General features: G+C 39.7%; 1 protein-coding gene across 3 annotated transcripts; it reads right to left on the reverse strand.

Annotated features, from left to right (window-relative positions):
- Positions 1–4,106: 4,106 nt before the first annotated feature.
- Positions 4,107–21,316, reverse strand: NFYB (nuclear transcription factor Y subunit beta). Of its 3 annotated transcripts, none has more exons than XM_055394800.2 (8): positions 21,181–21,316; positions 18,498–18,591; positions 11,545–11,638; positions 10,072–10,202; positions 7,919–8,116; positions 6,609–6,690; positions 5,842–5,921; positions 4,107–5,237 (listed from the first exon to the last, which is right to left on the reverse strand). In XM_055394800.2, exons 2-8 carry the CDS (start codon positions 18,501–18,503, stop codon positions 5,205–5,207), a joined length of 624 nt encoding a protein of 207 aa, XP_055250775.1. In that variant the 5' UTR covers positions 18,504–18,591; positions 21,181–21,316; the 3' UTR covers positions 4,107–5,204. The 3 variants fall into 3 exon arrangements, with proteins under 3 accessions (XP_055250775.1, XP_055250776.1, XP_055250777.1); XM_055394801.2 differs by lacking the exon at positions 21,181–21,316 and adding an exon at positions 20,342–20,479; XM_055394802.2 differs by lacking the exon at positions 21,181–21,316 and adding an exon at positions 20,039–20,176.
- Positions 21,317–24,442: the final 3,126 nt, after the last annotated feature.

Below are 24,442 nucleotides of genomic sequence, written 5' to 3' on the forward strand. Positions count from 1 at the left end.
CTACTCTCAGAAAGGAAGTAGAAATTAAAATTTGCTTTACTTTGCCCTAATATAAGTAGGAAATATAATAGCTTGTAGTCTATTCAGAATTACAGGATGCCTTGTTCTCTCCATTGTACTGTCCTGCAAGACAACACTTTTATGGTATGGAATTGAATAGAAGACTATTTTTTTTCAGTCACAGTCTTCCTCCACAGTAAAGAATGGCTCTGCCATTTCCTTAAATGGCTACTAGCCCCAATATTACTTGTGTTGATTAGTGACTGCTTTGGTCTGGAAAAAAGGATTTGGTTTCTTATAAACCTAATATTGGGCATTATATATGCATGAATGGGCCCTTTGACATACCTGCCCTGGCTGAAAGGCACTATCTGTTAGGATTTGTCTGTTCCTAGCAACTTGTTTTCAACCAATTTATTGTTTAGTAGCTAAGTTGTCGGAAAAGGCAATGGCACCCCACTCCAGTACTCTTGCCTGGAAAATCCCATGGATGGAGGAGCCTGGTAGACTGCAGTCCATGAGGTCGCTAAGAGTCCGACAGGACTGAGCAACTTCACTTTCACTTTTCTCTTTCATGCACTGGAGAAGGAAATGGCAACCCACTCCAGTGTTCTTGCCTGGAGAATCCCAGGGAGAGGGGAGCCTGGTGGGCTGCCGTCTATGGGGTCGCATAGAGTCGGACACGACTGAAGCGATTTAGCAGCAGCAGCAGTGGCAGCAGCTAAGTTGTATCCAATTCTTTTTTGCGACCCTCTGGACAAAGAAGCCCATGAGGCTTCTCTGTACATGGGATCTCCCAGGCAAGAATACTGGAATGGATTTCCATTTCCTTCTCCAGGGGATCTTCCCAACCCAGGGATCAAATCCGCATTTCGTGCTTGGCATGTGGATTCTTTACCACTGAGCCACCAATTACCCAATGCTTAAAGGTTTAGGACTGTCTTTTCAGATATGCTTTGAAATTGAGCCCTGGAAAAGAGGTGTCAAAGTAAGACAAAATTGTTACCGTTTGCACTTAAGAGTACACTCAAGGAAGACCTAATTACGCCTTTTTAAAAGAGGCAAAAACTTATGTTGTAGTGTCAAGAGTTTTTTTAATCTATTTTATTTTTTTGGAAGATTGAGCATTACCTGTCAACTTGTAATTTCTGTCCCTAAAACCAATACATAGCCATTAGGTCTCTATAGACACAGCCAGCACTTACTTTACTAACTTTATTTGGCATGCTTGGTGGCATTAAACTTGGCAAAGGAGTTCTTCCAGTACATTGTCTTGCACAGGTGTCTATTTGATATGCAGTGCAAAAGGAAATTGTCTTTGGAATAAGGTCAGGGAAAGCTGTAACTGAGTTAACAGGCAAGCTTATATCTCAAAATGTGACACCCAGAAGCCAGTGATATGAATATATCCCAATGCAGTCTATGGCCCATGATTTGAAAGGATTCTGCCTTCTGGTTTTAAAATTCTTAAAAAATCAGGTATATAAAGCAGCAACCATCTTGAAAGAAAGATAGCAGCCAGCATATCGGCTATTACAATCCAGTCTTAGGTGGCGCTGTTTTCTATGATTAGTACAGTTTTTACAAAAGTTTTAAAGGCTTTCCTGATGAAGTTTAAACTAAGATCTGAAGGATGAGTAGGCCTTAGCCAGGCAGAAAAGGAGAAAGAATGTTCTAGACAGAGGGAAGTTTATGTGTTTAAAGCCATGGCAGGGTGGTGGGAAGAATCAAGGAACAGGGCACAAGGAGTCAACGGGCCAGGATCGCAGAACAGAATAAAGCAAGAGGAAGCTCAGCTTGGTGAAATTAAGCAAAGTAACATTTCCAGCTCTAAAAGAAAGCATAAATTAAAACTGAGTATTTTTTAGACAGTATAGTACAGCTCTTTGAAAAACAAAGTTAGTAGAGTTCTATTTTTTACTCAAGAGCACACTATATGACTTATAAGTTTAATGCTATATATGTATATGTAAATTATTACATAAACTAATATATAAATAGTCAAATTCAGGGAGACCAAAAATATACATTTAAAATTGACTGGCTTTGGAAATTCCCTGGCAGTGTTTAGGACTTGGTGCTTTCACTGCCAGGGGCCTGGGCCTTATCCCTGGTTGGGAAACTAAGATCCTGCAAGCTGTGTGTGTGGCCAAAAATATAATAAATTAAAAAAAAAAATTTTTTTTTTCTTTTCAGTAAAATAGACTTGGCTTTTGGTAGAAATCTCATCCAATAACATTTAAGTGACTCAGAGGCATAATTTACTACATAAATTAACAAATAATTGTCTTGTTTTAGACCGCTGATAACAAGTTTTCCTAAGAGAAAATATGTTTTCCAAGAAAATTTTACACTGCAAGATTTCATTCTTGGTGAATGGTAGAAACTATTTAAAAACACTTTCTTTAAATTTTCATGCCTAATTGATACTGCTGTGAAATCCTTTTAGTTGGGCCTTCATAATAGGTGTGTTCAATTAGCATTATTAAAGGTTAAATGGTATTCCTGTGACCCAGTAAGGCAATCCAGAAAACTTGAAGAAAGGAAAATACTGCATAGGTAGTATACAGTAAGAGGAAAAGAAATGCAAATAGCTTAAAACATCATCATACCCAAGCATATGACACTAGGAAGGTAGCATTAAAAAAAACTCTAGAGCATGTCCATTATAATGAGGTAGTGAGGGTATATAGAAGCTACTTAACTCCTTTCTTCTATGACTTAGTCACTGATACCCACTGAATCTCTCTTAGTCACTGAGTCTCTCTCTTAGATACTCATAAAGCAGTATGTACACAATTATTTTAAAAACTCAATTGGAGGTTACTGTAAGAGCTTATGTGGGCTTCCCTGGTGGCTCAGATGGTAAAGAATCTGCCTGCAGTGCAGGAGGCCCAGGTTCAATCGCTGGGTTGGGAAAATCCCCTGGAGAAGGAGCTTATATACTTAAGAAATTTCAGGGAGGGAGAAAACATGACATTCATACATGCAACATAGCCAGGTGAGAAGGCAGTACTGTCTCTCACATGCATCAGAGGGGACTATGGACCTGACACACGTAGATGGCCAATGTTCTTTCAGAGTCTGAAGCCCGTATAACCCAAGGTTGACCAATGTTACCTTTTCAGATTTCGGTACTAATAGCAAATTATTAAATTTAGAATTTTGTTTTGGTATATATTGATGTAAATTTTAAAGTTGTTTAATTCCTTTTTTATCTTGATTCTTAAACAGCCTAATCTTTAAACTTTAGAGAAAGAAGCTGATAACCAAAGATCAAGTGCTTTTATCAGTTATATAATGACATACTGCCTGGATCAAATAGAAGATATTTCAAAAATACAATTATATATGCATCAAAAGCCTTAATTTTGCATATCTATTAAACCAACAATTCTGCTAATAGAATTAACTTGAAGAAAACAGTCATGGATGTACACAAGATTCAGTGAAGTGTTGTTTATAACTGAAAAGATGTATATAGTCAAAATGTCCAACAGAGGATTAAATAAATTATGTTTCAGCTATACAACAGAATAATAAAGAAATTAAAGTAGAAGACTTACGTAATGACCTGGGAAAGATGTTCACAATATATTGTTAAGTGAAAAAACATGTTACAAAACAGTATGCAAGTATGAGCCCATTTTATAAAAATATACATATTTAGCAAAGTAAAAGGACAAATATTTACCAAAATATTAACATTGGTTACTTTTAACATTGTAGGATGATGGTTGACTTTGCTTAACCACCCTTTTTTGCCTCTTTGAATTTTCTGTAATGAAGATTATTCTTTAAATGGGAAGGTAAAGAGGGAGTTATTAAGTTCAGATTATCCCAGTTATGCCCTCAAAAGCTCCTTCTGGCAAAGAAAATGTTTCTGTCCAGCCCATATCTGGGAAATTGCTTCTCCCTTGTAAATCTGAGTGTCCTTCCAAGATGACAGTCACTCAAAGTGTCTTTTAAGCAAACTATACAAGAGCAATTGTTGATTAAAAAATTATCACCAAAAAGAACAGGTGAGAAAAATACTCCTCACTTTAAAAATCTCCTCACTTTAAAAAAGCAACAACCCAAGTGCAGTGCTATTAAATTATACAAAGTTACATTATCTAAATTTTGTTTATTGCAAAGATCAAGACAGCACACTAGAAGTTGGCAGCTTCTCTTTCATACCATTCACAGCACTCACTCTGCTCTTCATTTCATTCACTCACCCATGCAAAAAAGGTCTGTACACACACAATAATGTCTGACATTTCCTGGTTCCCATACTATAATAGGAAACTTGACATTTCAATTAAAAAGGTAAAATGAGGACATTTACCATCAGACTAAAATTCCTCTTCTGGAAGAGGGTATTATGTAGTATTGGAAGATATGCTTTGGAAAAATCATACACAAAATGAAAGGGGCACCATTTCAAGAGCACTAGGGCTACAATAAACTTATGAATTCCAAACACTCATAATAATATAACTCGAAAACAAATCTCGTCTTAATAAAAGCTCCAGTAAACTAAAACTATCTTAACAGGCACAAGGAACAGTGTAAACACTGTTAACGGGCACCAAGTTGAATAGGGCAGACAATATATGCTTGTGCATTCACACTTAATCTCTCAATTACATTTTTAAAAAATGGTACTGTTTAAGCTATGAATGTTTTACAAAAAAAGTTAATTTTTAATAAATATGGCAAATGATAAAAATCTAGCTAGGTTATCATGCAAGATATTATATAACCAAGACAAACTCAAATTTATAATAAAGGCAACTTGCATTCAAAATGAACTCTACCCTTATATTTTATTAAAAGGGCAAACATCGTGAATTAACCCAGCTGCTTACTTGAATTACAAAAGTAACATGATTCAATATGAAAATAAGAAACTGTCTACAAATCTCTGACAGTAATAAATTGCAATATACAATGCATACAGGAGTCATACAGAGCAACAAACTCTCGTACAAAACAAAAATATTTTAATACCTTTAAAATCCAAATTTTTCTTTAAAATCATTCATGAAAAAGATTCTCAAGTCAGAATTAACACCTCAATTAGTCAAGCATCGGGAAGCTACATTACAGCTATTTAATATACAAAGAGACATCTTTTCACCAGTCAGTTCCTTCTAATGTCTCTGTTCCAGAATCACAGACTTGGTTCTCTATACTCTCCGTTCCGTCATTTCTTCAGATCATGAAAACTGAATTTGCTGAACACCAGAAATCTAAGATTTGAAAATTTAAATTGAGGATAATTAAAGAAAAAATAGTTTAAAAGTAGCATATATACTATAACATTCAAAGAATAAAAACAGAAGGGAATGAAACGTTAAGACTAGTTCCCACCCCAAATCTCCATTCTCTCTACCTAAGGGAGCTACTTCAATAATCTCTTGTACATCTTGATAGAAATCTATGTGAATACACTCATTCCCTCAATATCCACAGCAGACTGGTTCCAGAACGCCCGATGGATGCCAAAATGCACAGATGCTCAAGTCCTTTAGTCAGCTTTCAGTATCCACGGGTTTTGCACCTGCAAATTCCATCTGCGGATTCAACCAACGACAGATTGGAGACGGCATATGATCCACGGCTGGTTGAATCCATGGTGTGGAACCCGTGGATATGGACAGACTAAATGAACATCTGTGTAAATATCTGTAACCGTAAGAGATTATACACAGTTATATATTTTGAGAAAAGTTTTTAACAACCCTCTTTATCCAGTTCTTAATAATTATGTTGACATTAACTACCTGTGATTAAAAAAAAAAAAAGTCAATGAATATAATGTAAGTAACTTAAAATACAAGGAAAGTATGGTACCTGTTGATATGATGTTGTGTAAACCATAACATTTTGTTGCTGACCATCTGCAGTTATTAAGCCAGCTGGTAACTGGTTAGCTAAAAGGCAAACAAACAAATGCTAAAGTAGGTAAAGAAGTGCATCTGCTTTCTTGACCTGAATCTTAAGGCTGGGTGATTTTCCATTTAAAAAAGTTTCCCCAAAAACACATTTTTTCCTAGAGCATTTTTTCAATTTTCTGAAGTGTACTTTTGCTAACTGCCCATGTGCATAAAAGATGGATTAAGTTTCTGATTCATAAATACACCTAAACTCTAGGCTTAGGCTTGGCTGAGAACAACACTTACATAACTAAGCAGTATGTATTTTAAATATGAGAAATATAAAATATATACATATTTTACATAAGAAATATAGTCACCATAGACCTTTTATTTCATCAATGCCTAATGTCTCAATTTTTAAGAAACCTTCAGTTCAAATTTATTTAAATCACAAGATTTAATATTATAAACAATTCTCTATATTCCTATCTCATGAATCTTAAATAAAAAATTAGGGATTATGGAAATTAGAACTATTGGTTAAAGATTATAATCTCTGCAGAATTAAAATTTATACACTTATCCCTCAAAGACTTCAAATATAAGTGCATGAACTAGTAAGAACTATTCAAAATAGTGCTATGTCAAAACACACAGTTATTCCAAAAGTTCCACTAAAGACATATCCTATTAATCACTGCCAACAATTTAGTTGCATAAGTGTATCATGACACTGCTTACTAAATGCCTCCTCTGTAAGCTCTTCGCTTAGTCCATCTGTAGCTGTGACTGCTCCACCAATTCCTTTCTCTCCTTTCATAGCCTGGGGAAGGAAATGAAACAGTAATCACTTGTACTCAAAACAACAACAGCAGCAATAAAAACCTACTTCCTAAATGAGAATGCTTACTTAGTTCCTAGAATTAGAAGCTTCTGTTATTATAAAACTATTTATTAACACTTCTGGTTAATAACATATGGAGAAGTCCTTCAAAATGCTAACTGCTTTATATACAGTAGTCATCAAAAGACAGTATTAGTAATGACCTAGAAAATCTAAAATATTTATGAGTAAAAAGAAGTTATTCTAATTCGACACTACATCAAAAGGAAAAGTCTAATTACAGATGAAGTAGTCTGCAAAATATTATAAATACTCATCTTGCAAATCTACTACAAGTGATCCCAGTATCATTTAACTATATACACATCTCTTGGCCAACTAGTCAGCACTGAGGCAGACAGCTGGGAGTTTAAAATTCCTAAATCAGAATTACAGTTTGGATCGAAGACCGCTTAAGTGTCTGTCCACTCTCAGGTTCTAATGATGCTGAAGATATGGAAAAGTTCCATAAAGAATTAACATATTCTCTTCCTACTCCAGTCATTTTGTACAGATATCACAAAGTTAATAGGATTCTAACACTAAAGACATTAAGAAAATATTTTGAGAGTAGTATGAATCTGACACCCAAGTTGGAGTATAGAATTGAAAAATATGCTGATCTCAGTTCATTTTCACAAATCCATACCATAGGCAAAGAAAAACCAAACATAGATGTAGAAAAATTTAATTAATATAAGAAAAGGATATAGTTGTAGTTTCCTATCTTTTTATCTAAATGGCCCCAAGCTCTGAAATACCTCTTTTAAATTAGTAACAATAACAGCATGTGCTATTAATGACATTATTGACCATTCAGTATGTGCCAGGCCAAGGGTTTTACATGGATTGTTTTACTTTGTCTTAAGTCCTATTATTAGCCTCAATTTACAGACCAGGAAACCAAGGCCTAAAGTACTTAAATAGTCTGCCCAGGGTCATGGGGTTCAGCATCCAGGTGGTGTAAATCCAGAGTCCGTACTCCTTTAGTCATTACATAACTATGCTGCCATTAGTAATAAACAAAGGGAAGAAGAAAGGACTTACTATTTAAGTTCAGTAATATAAGTGATTACATACTTCTGAGAAATGATTCACATGTTTAAAAAGTTAAAGGGAATAGTGTACCTTATTTTCTTAAAAGCATAGTGGGAGACACTTTACTTACCTCTCTGAACTTTTGAAGGTATAATTTCAGAGGTTCTACATAACTGTCGAAGCCTAAGGTAGACATGGCAAAAAGAATATCTTCTCCATTGATTGTCTTCCGTTTCTCTTGATGGCATCTTTCACTTGCTTCAGATGTTATAAAGCTGATGAACTCGCTTACACATTCTTGAACACATTCTTTGGCATCTTTTGCAATCTGAGAAGAAAAATCGATGGTAAATCTGCAGGGAATATAATCACCACTTTCCTAACAACCTGCAAAAATAAAAGCCTATTCAAAAGAATATAAATTTCAGTTAATGACTGTAACCTTTAATCTTTAAAAATATCTGCTAATAACACTGTAACACTGAATAATGTATGCTATCAAAATTCGAGCCCCCAGAGCAAAACTGAAAACTCAAATACAAGGGGAGAGGCTTTGACAGCTATTCACAGAAAACAGAATTTAGGTACAAAAGCAACCACTAGATGACTATCACCCAATAAAGATGAAAATTCTTACTAACCAAGTGCCCAAGAAAATCAATCCTGTTATGTCTGAAGTGTATTGTGGGCTGGACTCAAGTCCTGCTTCTCTGCCCTAGCATTTCCACCAGTGAGGACACCAGAAAGTTTTTAAAAACAAGTTTGTGTAAGGCTTACAAGGGAGTGAAATAATGACATCTAGTGACATTTTTATTAATAAAGACACAAAGTGTCAGGAATAGGTTTTGAGTTTATGAAAAAGTCTACCAAAAGAAGCACACAACTGTCATCTCATTATAAAAACAATTCTTCACTCAGTGATCTAGGGTTTCAAAGTGAAACTGTAATAGAGTAAACCATGCAATTCCAAAGTCACATCTAACAGGAATGACCAAATCCTTGCTGAAACACACTTTCACCTCCATGCCTATTTTACATCCTGGAGAAAAGTAACAATTTACTGCATAAATGCAGTCAAGCAAGATAATATAATGTAAGCTGTATACAGGACTTTAGATTTTCTAGCACCTACGCTAAAAAAAAAAAAAAGATGAAATTAATTTTAATATATTTTGTTTAACCTAATAAATCCAATATATTATCATTTAAACATAGAATCCATTTAAAAGTTGAAGTATACTTCAATAAAAAAAATTTTTTAATTAAGATATCTTTATCCTTTTTTTCATACTATGCCTTCAAAATCTTGGGTATGTTTTATATTTACAGCACATCTCAAGTCAGACCAGCCAACATTTCAAGTGCTCAGTGACCACAGGTGGCCAGTGGCGGCTTAAGTCACAGGCCTGCTGAGGCAGAGGTTAGCAGTTGTGCTTCTCTCCCCTTAACACAGGAGGGCCACTCAAACTGCAACATCTAGGCTTAACCATATAGCTTAACAATATACCTCCTTGTAAGCTTTAGTATTTTCATAAGTATTTTCTAAGCTATAATAAAATGAGAGAAAGTTTATTATGCAATGTAAAACAATATAAAAAGTGTGGACTTCAGTTCAGACCAAATGATAAGCAGAGTGACAATAAGTTTTTAAAGCTGTTATAGGTTAACTATTTATATGGTTGTTTCTCTATGAGACAAAACAACTTAGAAATATCATGCCAAGGACTTCCCTGGTGGTCCAGTGGTTCAGACTCGAGGCTTCTACCATAGGGAACATGGGTTCAAACCCTGGTGGGGAACTAAGATTTCACATGCCACGGGGCATGACCAAAAATAAATAAAAATTTTAAAAAATCATGCCAGCTGAATTTAAATGTATATTAACATTTACAATTATAGACAGAGTTTCCAGGTATATAGACTTGGGGGGAATATCCACTAGTCCAACATGATCCAATTTTGATGCAACATTTTAGAAGTTACAACTTCACAGACCCCAAACCTGATAGTTCTACCAATGTACCTATTTTTAAAACGATTTTTAATTGTTTTATCTGCTTCCAGCAAGTGGGGGAGGGGGAGCTTTGGGAGATATAAGAGAAGTGAAATTGGAACACTGCTCAGTAACCAAGTGTGTACCACTGAACTAAGTATTCTGCTTAAAGGCTGAATGACTGAAATCAATAGCTAACTACATTCATGAACTATGTGTTCATGTAGTTTTACCTTCCCCCTCTTCACCCCTGAAAAATAAAACCTAGTTAAATTTCTCCTTTGCATTACCTTTCCCGTTTGAGGTATGGCATTTTTCATTATCCTTGCAACATTTGCAATTGGAAGGTATATATCTTGTTCTCTAAAACTTTCTTTTGAACCATTTGTGTCTTCATGATCATTCATGCTGTCCTCAGTATCTAAAGGAAAATAACATATTTATAGGTTCTTATAATTTTTACTTAAAGAAAAACTACCCGAAACAACTTAGGATACTGTTTTTCAGGATTAAAATGGCATGTCTTTACACAAGTTTCCCAGGGCCATAACTGAATATTCTCCTTAATTTCAAACCCACTGCCTAGAATACTTTTATCCTCAACTCTGCCTACTAACTCTCCAAAAAGCTCAAATACGTCTCTACTGCACCTTCAGAAGCGATCTCTCTTTCACAAAATATCACATGTGCTTCTTTGTCTCTTCTCTAACACATTTTGTAATTTTTATTTCTCATTCTCCTCTTAGCTTTTGGCTGAGGCCAGGGATCAGCTTTAAGTTCTTCCATTTGGTAAAGCAGCTTCAACAGAGGAGGTTGTTGAACAAATAAATATTTGTTACATAACTTAGCTATAAAACATAAGAGACTGATCTATGGCTCCATGCATATAGCTAGATTAAGAGGATGTATGTTTATCCAAAGCCAAGTTTATACAGAACAGAAAAACTGGACTTGAATATTACTGACCCAATTGGATTATTACTAAGGTAGTAATAGTTTTTGAACAAAGCTATAGCGGTAATATAATGGTCTTACAAAAAGTAAAATTTCAAATTATATAGATGTAGATATAACTGAAGCGTTCACAGTACAAGTATCCTTTTATGATTAAATGCAGTATCCTGAAAGTAAACTTCCCATTCTTTTATATGCGTTACATAAGAAAGGTACTTAAGTTGATTCAATTTATATTTTTATGTGTTTAAAATGATGTTATCAAAATTAACTTGTTTCAATTGTTTAAAAATGAAGTAAATAATCACCCACCCTCAACTACCTTCATCTTAGTATTTTTTAATTCTACTCACAGAATGCCACAAAAGCAAATTATTTCTGACAGGCCAATATAATGCTGCCATTCTAATACATAGTTAATACTGAATAAAAAATAAAACTACATCTGTTCATAAGTACTGCAAATTTTACAGCTAGCACCCACCCACTAAAGAACTAGTTTACTCTATCAATTGAATAAGAATTTCCCATATATAATACTTAAGTAGGGAATCAGTAACAAATTAAAGAAAGAAACTGTACCAGCTTTAAAAAGGCATACTTTTACAGAATTCTTTTCTAAAACCCATCGTTCTTTTGAAAACTATTTCTAATAAAAATAGGCAAGTACACCTTTTTGACGAACACTGAACTGTGACAAGATTTCAAATTTTCCTGTAAAAACAGAAGTAACCTAGACCATCACATCAATAAAAATTTCCACTTCATTGTTTCCTACTTGTGAATGTTTCTCATTGTGGCTTTCTTACCATCATGAGGCTGTATAACATAATGACTCCCTCCAATATAGTCTGCAGAAATTCCGAGTTGAGAAGCATCTGTGGTAGAACTGTCACCATCCATCTACAAGGAAAAAAAGCTTTTCAATAATCCTCAATAAACTTGTCTAAAAAACTACATAACAGATTCACTGCTCATAAACTGTTACAGGATGAGTCAATTACATTTTACATAGCTTTAAGCTATGGAATGTTTACTAAAAGAAAACATTTCCACTTCTTGTTTTGGAAACCTTTTAATAATTTGCCAAGGATTCAAGATTCTCCTACCTACCCTCCATTAAGTGATAAGCCTACAAGGAAATGAATCTAAAACACATGTCTTTCTTTTCAATTGCATAATCCTCAAATACCATATAGGCAAGCCTGACTTACAACCTAATTTATCCCTGGAATAACAAGAAAAGCCAAAATCAGCTTGTCAGTAAGTCACCTTTAAGTCACCTGTATCCAGCATGTTCAGCAAACTCTCCTGCTAAAGCCATGTGTATTCCTACACAAGCATTTTTGCTCTTGCTGCAGACTTTCTTTGCTATCTCAGAAGTTCTACAATGTCCTGGTTCAAACTATTGTTTGGTATAAGAAACATGGATTCCTTGCACAATTCCATACCCATGCAGCCCAAAAGTATACCCACATTTTAAACAAGCTCATCACCTCTAACTGAAAGGTTAATTTTCTTTCCTCCCCACCTCCTACTCCCAGACTTTTGACTTGTACAGAAAAAATAAGAAAAGGAGGGGTCAGGGAGATTGGAGATCTGCATATAAAAATATGAAAGTGTTATAACCACAGACAAAAATGAGTGTTAAAATGAGTATTTTAAAAGAACCCTGGGAGTTCCCTGGTGGTCTAGTGGTTAGGATTTGGCACTTTCGCTGCTATGGCCCTGGTTCAATCCCTGGTCAGGGAACTGAGATCCCTCAAGCCATGCAGTGTGGCAAAATAAAAATAAAAGAACCCTGCTTATTTATATGTACGGCTTAGTCCCTTTGCCGTTCACCCAAAACTATCACAACATTGTTGACTGGCTACATCCCAGTACAAAATAAAAAGTTCAGACAAAACAAGATAAAAAAGAACCCTGCTTAATTTTGCTCAGAAGTAAAAGAAGAAGAATCTGGAAGAAAAAAAACCTAAAACCATAAGCCCTGAACTGTCTCCATTCCAACACTGCAAATCCTGCAAGTCTTTCTTTGCAAATAATACTATTGAAAACAATAAGGGACTGGCTATTTGTGGGTAGAAATTTTCTGACTGTATTATCTGAATAAAAAATATAGCAAAATTAAGTCTAATTTATATATGTTTTTCAAGAAGAGACACTTAATCCTAAATGTTTATCAAGGTCCATGAACTAGCACAAACTTGATGTTATTAACTGCAATATTTGAGTCCTTATGCAATACCTCTTTTCCATCTCTGTTGTATTTTTATCTATTAAATAATACAAATACCAGGCTAGTTTCCAAGTCTTCAACAACATGGCATTTGATGAATCTGTTGAGGGGCAGAGAAAAGAATTCACCTACTTTTAACAATTTGTAGAAGTACAGGGTACCTATTTATGATGCTTCTTAGTGTCCTCTAAGAGGAGGTAAACAATAGTCAGTGAGCTTGGATTTAGACTCTCACTGATCCCTGAAAACAAGCATCCTTATCAATTAAATATATTTCTATATAAAATGGAAATAATAATTTCACCTTCCCCACCTTAAAACAGCTAATATATGCATGAAATATTACCCAAATATAAAATGCTATTTTGATCCTAAAATGCCAAAAAGATACTAGGAGAATAGCCTTTAATAGATATGATGATGGATTTATTACCCATGAAAAAGTTCAATTAGGATAGCTGTGAATTGGTTTTTACAATGCCCTAGGGGAGATCCCGGAGAAGGCAATGGCAAGCCACTCCAGTACTCTTGCCTAGAAAATCCCATGGACGGAGAAGCCTGGTAGGCTGCAGTCCATGGGGTCGCTACGAGTCAGACACGACTGAGCGACTTCACTTTCACTTTTCACTTTCACACATTGGAGAAGGAAATGGCAACCCACTCCAGTGTTCTTGCCTGGAGAATCCCAGGGACGGGGGAGCCTGGTGGGCTTCCGTCTATGGGGTCACACAGAGTCGGACACGACTGAAGTGACTTAGCAGCAGCAGCAGCAGGGGAGATCCCAGAGAAGGCAATGGCAAGCCACTCCAGTACTCTTGCCTAGAAAATCCCATGGATGGAGGAGCCTGGTAGGCTGCAGTCTGTGGGGTCGCTAAGGGTCGGACACGACTGAACAACTTCACTTTCACACACTGGAGAAGGAAGTGGCAACCCACTCCAGTGTTCTTGCCTGGAGAATCCCAGGGACGGGGGAGCCTGGTGGGCTTCTGTCTATGGGGTCACACAGAGTCGGACACGAATGAAGTGACTTAGCAGCAGCAGGGGAGATCAAGGTACCAGAGATAAGATCAAAGTGGTTGTTTAAGAGTGTATAACTGGAAACAAATCCAGTTTGTTTTTTTAGGAAGGTGGGGGGAATGAAGCAGTAACAAATCTTTTGCTAATCAATGCCTACAAGAAATAGCCTGGGTTTTTTAATTAGCTGATGAGCAAGACTGTTGAAATAACCATGGTCTAAGAGATTAATTAATTTAATTTATAAACACAATGTAAAAAAGTATTAAAGGCAAAAAGTTTAGTCACATTATCTTGTCCTGAACTGGAATTAGCTACAAGATTTTCACCAGAATTAATAGCATTAGCTTTTAAACCTCAGTCTTCTAAAAAATATTTCTACAAGTATTTCATAGAGTTGTTAGAATTAAAAAAAGAACAGAAACCTACTAAGGATGGACTTTGGCACACAGTGTACTTAGGAGACATCAGGTCTCGCCATCCCTCCTTTGAAGATGAGCCACACGTCATCCGCTTAGCTGTGTGTGTGTCTTTGGTTCTGCAAGCCTTAGCTTTTCTGTCATTTCACCACTCCTGTCTTCCGCTCCTCTATTTTTCTACCATTAAAATCCTGCTGATACTTTAATCCCAGTGTTCATCCATCTTCCTGAATCTGATTTACCCTGTTCTATAAGCCAGAAATTAGTGTTCCCATCTTTGAACCCCCAAGGCTCTTACCATTCCACACATTAGCCTCATCTTTGATGCCTATAATATGCTAGCTATTCTCTTATTTACATGTATAAAAAATGAGGGGGGTAACTTGTTAGATACATCCCTAAGGTTTTTTCTAGTTCTAAAACTTCCTATTAAAATTTCAAAATAGTTTGTAGAGCATAAGTAAGCCAGTGAACAAATATTTACCAAGTAAGCACCTAGTATTTATCAGATCTGTACCATGTACTGACGACGTCACAGGTCAACAGCAAAGACAAGGTCTCTGTCCTGTCTTGTAGAGAAGACAAATATTACGTAAACTGGGGGCAAGGGGAAGGGGTGGGGAGCGCAGCCCATTAGCATTTCCAAGGCACAGGCTCTGGAATCAGATCATCTGATTTGAATTCCCTGCTAATAACTGGCAAGTGGGATGAGCATAATACAATAAGAGTACTCAGTAAATGTTATATATATAGCTATTAAATAATTATAAATCATTAACTAATTGCTAGTGCCCAATGCCAAGGAAAACAAAGATGTTTTATGATACACTTTTGGAGCTGACTCCATAAGGGACCTCAATCAAGGAAGGACATCTTAAGAAGATGACATTTACACTGAGACTGAAAGATGCACAGCAATCAGGCAAAGACAGGACAAGAATGTTCCAGTCGAAGGAAACTGAGACACGGTACTCGTGGCCTGGAATGAGCCAGGTAGAGGCTTGGTCAAGCAGTGCCTTGTGGACAAGAGTAAATCAAATTAGAGTTTTAACAGAAGAACGCCAGCCCAGTTTCTTTTTAAAAAGATCACTCTGGTTACAGTTCCGTGTAGACAGTGAACTGGAAGGGGAGCAAGAATGGGGTCAGAAGACCAGTAAGAACCGTATGCTGCGTTTAGGGCAAGAGTTCAGGCCAGATGACGAACTTTGCCAGTATTGACAGGAAACAGCACTGGAAAGCAGAAGCAGAGACTACAAAGCTTTTTCACTGGTAAAATCAACAGACTTGGTGGCTGACTGACTAAGAGCTGGAGGAAAAACCAAGGATAATGCTGGGATTCTTACAGCTGGGGAGACAGATGGCTTTCCCTGGAGAATGCAAAAGGAAGGGGAGGGGAGTGGTGGGTGATGCAGAGAGCCCAGCTGAACCTGCTGACCAGGCATGTCTAGTAGAACCGATAGGTTAAGCTGATACTTAACAAGCCTGGTAAGAACAGAGAAGCCAAAGTGGTGGATTCCATCCAGACAGCAAACAGGAAAGAACACAAGGGATACTGATAAGAATGATCAATCATTAGATCCAAGGGAACTGAGAAATACCAACAAGGAGTTAAATCCCATTAAATTAACTATCCTAAAATCATTAGATCCAAGGGAACTGAGAAATACCAACAAGGAGTTAAAGCCCATTAAATTAACTATCCTAAGTATTTAGTTGAACTGATAATATTGTTCTCTAAAATATTAAGTGCAATAAATGGTCAGCTGATTAAGCAGTAAATTTTATTCTGTTAATTTTTTGATGTGGCAGTATTTTAACTATACTAATAATCGTTGCACAAATGCATAAATAGTGCCCTTTTTCATATGTTTAACACTTACTGAACACTTTCTAAATATGCAATGTTCACGACCCAATGAAACAGGTGAGAAAACAGAAGTTATATGAGGCTAATGACTTGCCAAAGGTGGCACCCTAAATGGAAGTGAAGTCTGGAGTCTCATATGCCAAGTACTGTACAGTATTTGTTCTTGATGGGTTTTCAAATAGTCCTGAAGCATATATCTTTAATTTGCCCCCTCTAAATTCTGAGTCTACTGACTGTATACTGAAAACATTCAAAGATGCTCCTCAAGCACGGACAATATTAACTTTCCCATTTTCAAAATGAAGTTACTATGAAAAGTGAAGTACTAGCACTTAGCAAAATGCATGATACACAATAAGAACTTAACAAATGTAACCTAGTATTATCACTGTCTCTTCAAATACAGTTTTCATCTTCTTCCCAGGCATAAGTGTTTTCTCTTTCACACAACCCCTTTCACTTGTTCTCTGGATCAATTCCTTATCTCTTGGTAGATAAGGAATAATACAATGATTCCTCATCTCTGATACCTGCTTCTTCATTCTTCCTTAAACATTCTTAATCTCCCTCATTAAACACATTGAAGGACACAGACACCCACAACCTTAATTCTGTTACACACTCTGGTTCATTCTCACCCTGACAGTTCTTAACATACTCTCTTCATTCCAACTGAAACTCCATAAATGTGCGTTTCCCACCCCAACATGATACTGAAACTGCTCACAAAAGTTGCCTGGATTTTGCCTTCAACCTCTTAACTATTCTTTGTAGTGCTGCCTCTGCTAATCCCACATTTATGCTTGGAATTCTTCACTTCCAAAGCAGTATTCTTCCCCCCATCCCCCATCCCACTTAACTGTTAGTTTTAACCAACAATCATTTTCTCTTTCTTCCCTTACTTTCTTAATAAACTCATTACATATCACTTCTATGCTCATAAATCCTACATTTACAACCATATCGTGACTGCCACTCAGGCCTGTAGGATATGTATGAGTATCCCACCACTGGAAACTTAAGATACTGGAAAATGAAATTCACCTTCCCTATCCCTTGCAGGGAGGCAGTGGAGGGGAGCTCCTTTTGAACTGTTCCATTAAGAACAATGCCATCTCTCTACTCCTCCAGGCTAATTATACAGTGTCATCTTAGGCTTTTCCATCTCCTCCAAGCTTTACCTAATCTGTGACCTCTTTTTAAGTGTTTTCTGGATATGCCCTTCCTTTTCTCTTTCCACTGGACTACAATCCAACCTACTTGGGTACATAATGTTTTAAGACTAATGTCGCTGAAACACTGATTTTATAGCTCTTGAACCTACAATGGTTCTAAAAGTCTTCCATATGAAATCCAAACCTAGTTTTCATGGCTTTACTTGAGTGATTCCCTTGTTAAACCTAACTAAACTAAACCAATTGAAAACTGGTTTTCAACTCTCTTCAGGGCTTCTGTTGTGGCTCAGCTGGTAAAGAACCTGCCTGCAATGCGGGAGACCTGGGTTTGATCCCTGGGTTGGGAAGATCCCCTTCAACTCTCTTCAGGGCTAAAAAACCTTATTTAGGGATCACCAGGTACAGTTCTTTTGTTTAAGGAGTGAGGTAATCCTGTCTCAAGGAAGTTGTGACACGCCTTATGTCACAGACATAGTATCCGATTCAAAAGTAAAGTATTCAGACAGGCCAAGTGGTATCTCTTCACTAGATTATCCTGTGAGATCCCCACCTGCACCATGCAGATCCACTTCCCTGCCACCAACAGGAGTCACTCAGCCCTGCCTTCAGGGTCCAACTTCTGGTGACAGCATCTACCTATCCAACCCTACTCACCCCTTCAAGGCTCAGTTCCAGCCCTACAGTTCCTTCTGTGGCATCCCAACTACCCAGCCTACCACACCTCTCCTTTTCACTTGTGCTACCCTTGGAACCAGCATTTTCTGTTCCACACATAACTTGCCTCTAAATATTCAATCTGACTAAGCCCTGCCAGCTAAACAGACAGCCACCTGAGATGGGACAACTTTTAACCCTGCGGCCCAGAGGAAATACTTAATACATGCAGGTCACTGAGAAGAAGGAAGCAACGGGAATGGGGATAGGTACTGTCTGGCCTGGAAAGGCACTTATTCTAGCAGGAATCTCCAGTATAAACCAGTTATAATTTTCTTTTCAGTTAATTACAGTTCAAATCTAATTAACAACCAGAATGATAAAACATACTTACTGTCATGAAGTATGTTCACGCTGAGAACCGTGTTGTCAGTGGTACTCAAGAACACCTGCCTAAAAAAGGTGTCTAATCTCTGCCCAATTTCAACCTAGAAGATAAACATCTATTAGTAGTTAAAAAAAAAAAAAGGTATAGCCCATAGCCTTTCTTCCTAGTAAAAGTTTTAAAGGCATGTATAATTTTACCTGCTATTATTTAATGTAATATATGGCAATAAAATGATGCAAAATGCAAGCACCCAATAAATGTTTGTTAAATTGGAAGATATATTTTGGAAAACTTACAAAAAAGTTAATAACATTGGGGAGAGATATTGCTTTTCCAACATATATTTAGTCATGTTCATCATAAATATTCATCACAACACACCAAATTATATAATATGCTAGAGACCAAAAAAAAAAAAAATCACATCACGTATCTAGACTATTTAAAATACCAACAGCCAGACTTATCAACTTAATTTTCTGGTGGGGGTTTTCTTTGTTTTAGAGTGAGAGTTAGGGTCCAAAAGCTCAAAGGGGGAGACAAATTTATCTCAGAATATAATGCTTTTAAACATCTCATATTATAATGAGAAGATGAATGTTGCCCAGAGAACAAAATCAATTAAGACCTTTATTTATCATTTTAAGGCACCACCATTTTGGACTAAAATTGCATCTGGATAGCACTTCCTTCTCACTGTAAGGCATAAATAGCTGAATAAACTGGCATCAACTACAATGTTACAATCTTCCTTTCTCATTTGCTTTTCCTTTTCTCAAGTAAAACAACTAAACGGAGAGTGGGGGGAACAAAAACATACCCTTTCAGTGTTAATTTTTAAAGGAATAAAAAATATGGATATGCATTCAAGCATGAAATCTAGTAAATAGCAGAAAAAATCATAACCACTGAATTGAATTTTAAAATGCCATTACAAAGGTCTAGGCAGCAAGACTGGCTGGCACTGTCTACTCGGCTATAATCCTAAAAGCAATTTCTAATTTCTTTTCAGATAACGTCCTCTTTCTAACCCATAGTTGCCCGGAAAATTCCTTCCTTGTGGCTTTAAGTGTTATTTTTCAAAGGGAGTCTGGAGGGGGGTGGGGGGGAGAATCTTCAGAATACTTAAAATGTAGGAGCTGTATATATTTATATATTTTGCTGGGGGAGGGGGTGCACACCTCAGTACAATCGCTCACCCAAATAGTTTAGTCAGTATATAGACTTGGTATATTAAAAACACTATCACCGCATATGGTATATATTTTCTTCAAGGCAGGTTATGATATATGTGAAAGCTCAAGGGAACGCATACATCTGTTTAATGTTTAAAGAAATGCAAATTTGTATCCAAGAAAAGCAGCAGACTCTTCCTCCACCCTCCAGTCTGGCATCAAGACCCGAGTTTTGCATCAATGCAATCCCTAAATTAAACTACAGGAGCAGTGTGAGGAAGGAATAACTGCCTTTTGAGGTATTGGGGTTAAACTTTTTACTTTACAAATAAAATTCCTATTTGTTAATGCCATTTACATTGATCAGGTTACCTCATCACTTCATATTGTTGGATTAGTTTACATATCAGAGAGCGGAAACCATCCCAGCAATTCGTGGCAGGAACCGTGGAGTCCACGCAGGTTAAGAGGGATGCTGTTCTTTTTTCTCTAAAGTCATACGTTACCTAACCTTGCTTAAATCATCTCATTAAATTACTCTGGGCAAGATTACGACTTGTGGGTGCTCCGTAATTCTTTGTTCTCGGAGACTACTACTCCTAAGGCCCGGCACATCCTCCCCGCCTCCCACCCAAGATTAAAACCTTAGCCCAATCCGGAAAGCTTCCTTCCCACCTTCGGGGCAAGTCCAGGGACCGCAAGCCGACAGATGGCTGCATTCTTTACGCGTAAACCAGACTGCGGGGAAACGAAATCCATTCCTTCCTCCCGGGGACCTGGCTTCCTCCCCTACGAAGGTAAGCGGGTTGGCCCCGGCCCCCCGGCCCGCCCGGCCGACCTGTCAGTCCCTCCCGCGCCGCGCGGGCTGCCCTGGCGCGCATCCCCCCGACTCGCCCGGCCCAGGCCCGGGCCCGCGCCCAACGCCCGCCGCCTGCCCGCCGCGCGGCGCCCCGGGTGCCGGGGTAGCAGACAAAGCGGCCCGGCCCCGCCGTGCCCCCGCGGGCGGGCGGACAGGCGGAAGGCGGGCGCCCTCGGGAACCCCCGCGAGGGGACCAGGCCCGGGGGTGGGGGCAGGATCCGGGCCGGGGGTCCGGGCCGCGTCCCCCGCCCCCACGGCCGGCTCTCCGCACAAAATGGAGCCGGCCGGGACGCCGCGGAGAGCCGGCCCGACGGTGCCCTAGTGCCCCCTCCTCGGCTTCGGGCCCGGAGCTCGGCGGCGGCGAGCAGGAGGCGGCCTGGCCCGCGGCCCGCCGCTCCCCGGCCCGGCGCACAAAGAGCCGAGGAGCGGCCCCGCGCCCGCTCTCCGACCGGGCCCGCAGCGGGACAGGCCTCACAGGCGCCCGCCCGGCCCCGGCCCCGGCCCAGGCGGGAGGGCGGGCGGGCAGGAGGGAGGCGAGTGCCCCCGGCCGCCGCGGCGTTGGCGGCGGGGACGGCGCCGGGAGGAGACGGACATTTCATTCGAGCTAAAGTGGAGTCGGTTTAGGAGCGATCATTGGCCGAAGCGAGACACAAACCTCCAATGCAGCCCTGGTTGGCTCCCGTCTCCAATCGGCTGTTTGGTTGGACAGAAAATGGCTGCGAAGGAACCAGTCCCAGCGCGGAGCTCCGCTTCCAGGACTCGGCCTCCCCTCCCTCCGCCGCGGGCCGCTTCCCTCGGCGCGACACCCTCCCTCCGCGCCTCCCGCGCGCCCTCCCGGCGCGGCCACGCCCCGGGCCCGGCCCCGCCTCCGACCCCGCCCCGCGCGCCCGGCGGCCGGAGCTCCGCCAGCCTGCGGAGCCGGCTGCAGGCTGCGGTGAGCCGGTCCTGCGGGGCTATCCGAGCCGGCCAGTGGCCTCCTAGTTCGGCTGGGGCTTCCAGGGACTAGGGCCCGAGCGAGCTGCTGCTGAGGTCTGTGCGGAGTTGCTTCCCGCGGTGTTTTCCCCAGGCTTTGAGAAGGGTGATTTCTCAGCCCGCCCTCTCTTTTCAATCTCCTCCCTCCCCCACGTGGAAGCGTCTTACCCGCCCGAGTGCAGCCTGCCTGCGCCTTGATTTTTAAGAAGGGTAAACCAAGGTTAGAAGCCGCGGGCCAAGGCGACACCCGAGGTACAGGGTGGATCTGTGCGGCGATTGCCTCCTGGTGCTGAAAGTACCTCGTATTCTTCTTGTGTCGCTGTAAATGTTGCCACAAGCACAGCGCTCCTTCTCAGTCGACCACCGAGCTCCGGTGTTAGTTTTTCAGATTCCATCTAAAGATACAATCCTCTCCTTCAGGTTTAACAAGTTGTCAGACTAAGTGAGCCTTCACCCCAGCTTAAAATATTGCATATCCCTTAAAATATTGCAACACCAACGGGTGGCTTTTCCCAACCAGATGACATTTGGGCTGCAAGAATCCATGGCCCGTTCTTGCTTCGGTTTAAGCTCCCTCGCTGTCCTTCCCGGAGTGCAGTCTGGGTCGGTCTTCCCTGGACCGTCACCATCACAGATGGGCGGCGAGCCAGACACCACTCGCTGCAAAGCGCGCAGGGTTTTTGCAACCAGAGCCGGGAATCGCGTTCCCTTTACTTCCACTAAACAAGTGGCTCCTTGCCACATTAAACTTTCCAGCTTTAATCATTTAAGAATATATAGCTATGTTTTATTTATAAAGCTTCTATTGTTGGGCTGCGTATTTTCACATTTCTGGAGCAAATAAGGAAGCAAAAACAAATGAAAGCCTCCAAATTATTCCAAGAGGAGTAAGTAAGCAATACCACCCTGGAATCAGACAATCTAGTTTGAATTCCAACTCACCCTCTTACTGGCATGTGACCCTAGCCAATTTCTTTACCTCTGGGTAAGTACTGTAACTACCTCTGCAATAGGAGTAATAGTAGCCACTTAGGATTGCTTGGAATTTGATTAAAGTAAATGCACATCAGTTCAGTTCAGTTCAGTCGCTCAGTCGTGTCCGACTCTTTGCGACCCCATGAATCACAGCACGCCAGGCCTCCCTGTCCATCACCAACTCCCGGAGCTCACTCAGACACATGTCCATCGAGTTGGTGATGCCATCCAGCCATCTCATTCTCTGTCGTCCCCGTCTCCTCCCACCCCCAATCCCTCCCAGCATCAGACTCTTCTCCAGTGAGTCAACTCGTCGAATGAGGTGGCCAAAGTATTGGAATTTCAGCTTTAGCATCAGTCCTTCCAATGAACACCCAGGATTGACTTTCTTTAGAATGGACGCAGAAAGCCCTTAAAAAAAAAAAAAACTTGGCCCATTAACTTAAGATCTTTGTATCACATGAATTTCAATCTCCATCAAACTTTTTATTTTTTAAAGTTGTTTTTATTTTTAATGTGGACCATTTTTAAAGTCTTTATTGAATTTGTTACAATATTGCTTCTGTTTTATGTTTGTATTTTGGCCCTGAGGCATGTGGGATCTTAGCTCCCCTGCTGCTGCTGCTACTAAGTCACTGTGAGTGAGTGAAGTCGTTTAGTTGTGTCTGACTCTTTGCGACCCCGTGGACTGTAGCCCACCAGGCTCCTCCATCCATGGGATTCTCCAGGCAAGAGTACTGGAGTGGGTTGCCATTTCCTTCTCCAGGGATCCTCCCAATCCAGGGATCGAACCCAGGTCTCCCGCATTGGAGGCAGATGCTTTGAGCTCTGAGCCACCAGGCATCAAAGCCACACCATCTGCATTGAAAAGCGAAGTCCCAACTATTGGACCACAATGGAAGTCTCCTCCATCAAACTTTTTAAAACTGTTATTTGCTAAAAAGGAGTAAAGTTGGCCTGTGTTTTAACTCTTCCCTTTCTTCATGATTATCCATAAAGTGGAGTTTTAGGAGTGAACTCATGTATTCAAAGGTAGAAAGTATAAAAAAGGAAGAATAGAACTGTAAGTATGATGAATCCACACACTGGATGATGACTCAAAAGATGCAAAGATGACTGACTACTTTCTCTGAATTCCTTTGGTATTATTTAAGTGCCACTGATCTAATCTACACACTTAATTCAGAGTCAACAAATTATCCAGCTCCTACTGTCCACAAGCACTGTGCTAGGAGTGCAGGGGCTACAAAGGTGAATAAAGCACTGTCTTTCCCCTGGGAGCTACCACTAGGAGATGGGAGACCCAGACCACACCCCCTCTGCAGTTGAATGCCAGTTACCCAGCCTTGACAACCTGTGTTCTCTGTGCCTCTAAAACCTGTGTTCCAGAAGCCTCCAATCAACATCCACCATGTTTCATAATCACACGGTGAAAGAGAGGGATGTGGATCACAATTTAATGCCTAAGAAAAGACCTTCACTGGACTAATCTTGACTTTGTATTACAGGTCAAAGGACAGGTAATTTGACTTCGTTCCTTTTCTAGTCCATGGACTTCCCTGGTGGCTCAGATGGTAAAGAATCTGTCTGCTATGCGGGAGACCTGGGTTCAATCCCTGGGAAGATCCCCTGGAGGAGGGCATGGCAATCCACTCCAGTATTCTTGCCTGGAGAATCCACCTGAACAGAGGAGCCTGGTGGGCTACAGTCCATGGGGTCGCAAAGAGTCAGACATGACTAAGTGACTAAGCGTGCACATACTTTCCTAGTCTGTACACCACAGCTGCCCCTTATTTATACCACCATATATGAGTCATAATTCGGCAAACATTAAAACAGGATCCCTGGCTCAATGGAGGCTCCTCAGTTGGATTTTACTTTATTGCTTTAATGAGACCTCATAAACCCCCATGATGATAGTATCTATTGTATTACTAGTGTTGTCTATGTTTCCAGTTTCCTGGTCTACT

This window comes from Moschus berezovskii, chromosome 6, assembly GCF_049115385.1.
Source record: "Moschus berezovskii isolate FMDL1 chromosome 6, NW_MosBer_1.0, whole genome shotgun sequence".
NCBI lineage: Eukaryota > Metazoa > Chordata > Mammalia > Artiodactyla > Moschidae > Moschus > Moschus berezovskii.

What these genes read in the sequence shown, in the direction of transcription:
- NFYB (XM_055394800.2), bottom strand. An exon ending in TGTTATACAGCCTCATGATG is followed by an intron (nt 10,203 to 11,544) that starts GTAAGAAAGCCA and finishes ATTTTCCTTTAG; the next exon opens with ATACTGAGGACAGCATGAAT. An exon ending in ACACAACATCATATCAACAG is followed by an intron (nt 5,238 to 5,841) that starts GTACCATACTTT and finishes TTCAAATCTTAG; the next exon opens with ATTTCTGGTGTTCAGCAAAT.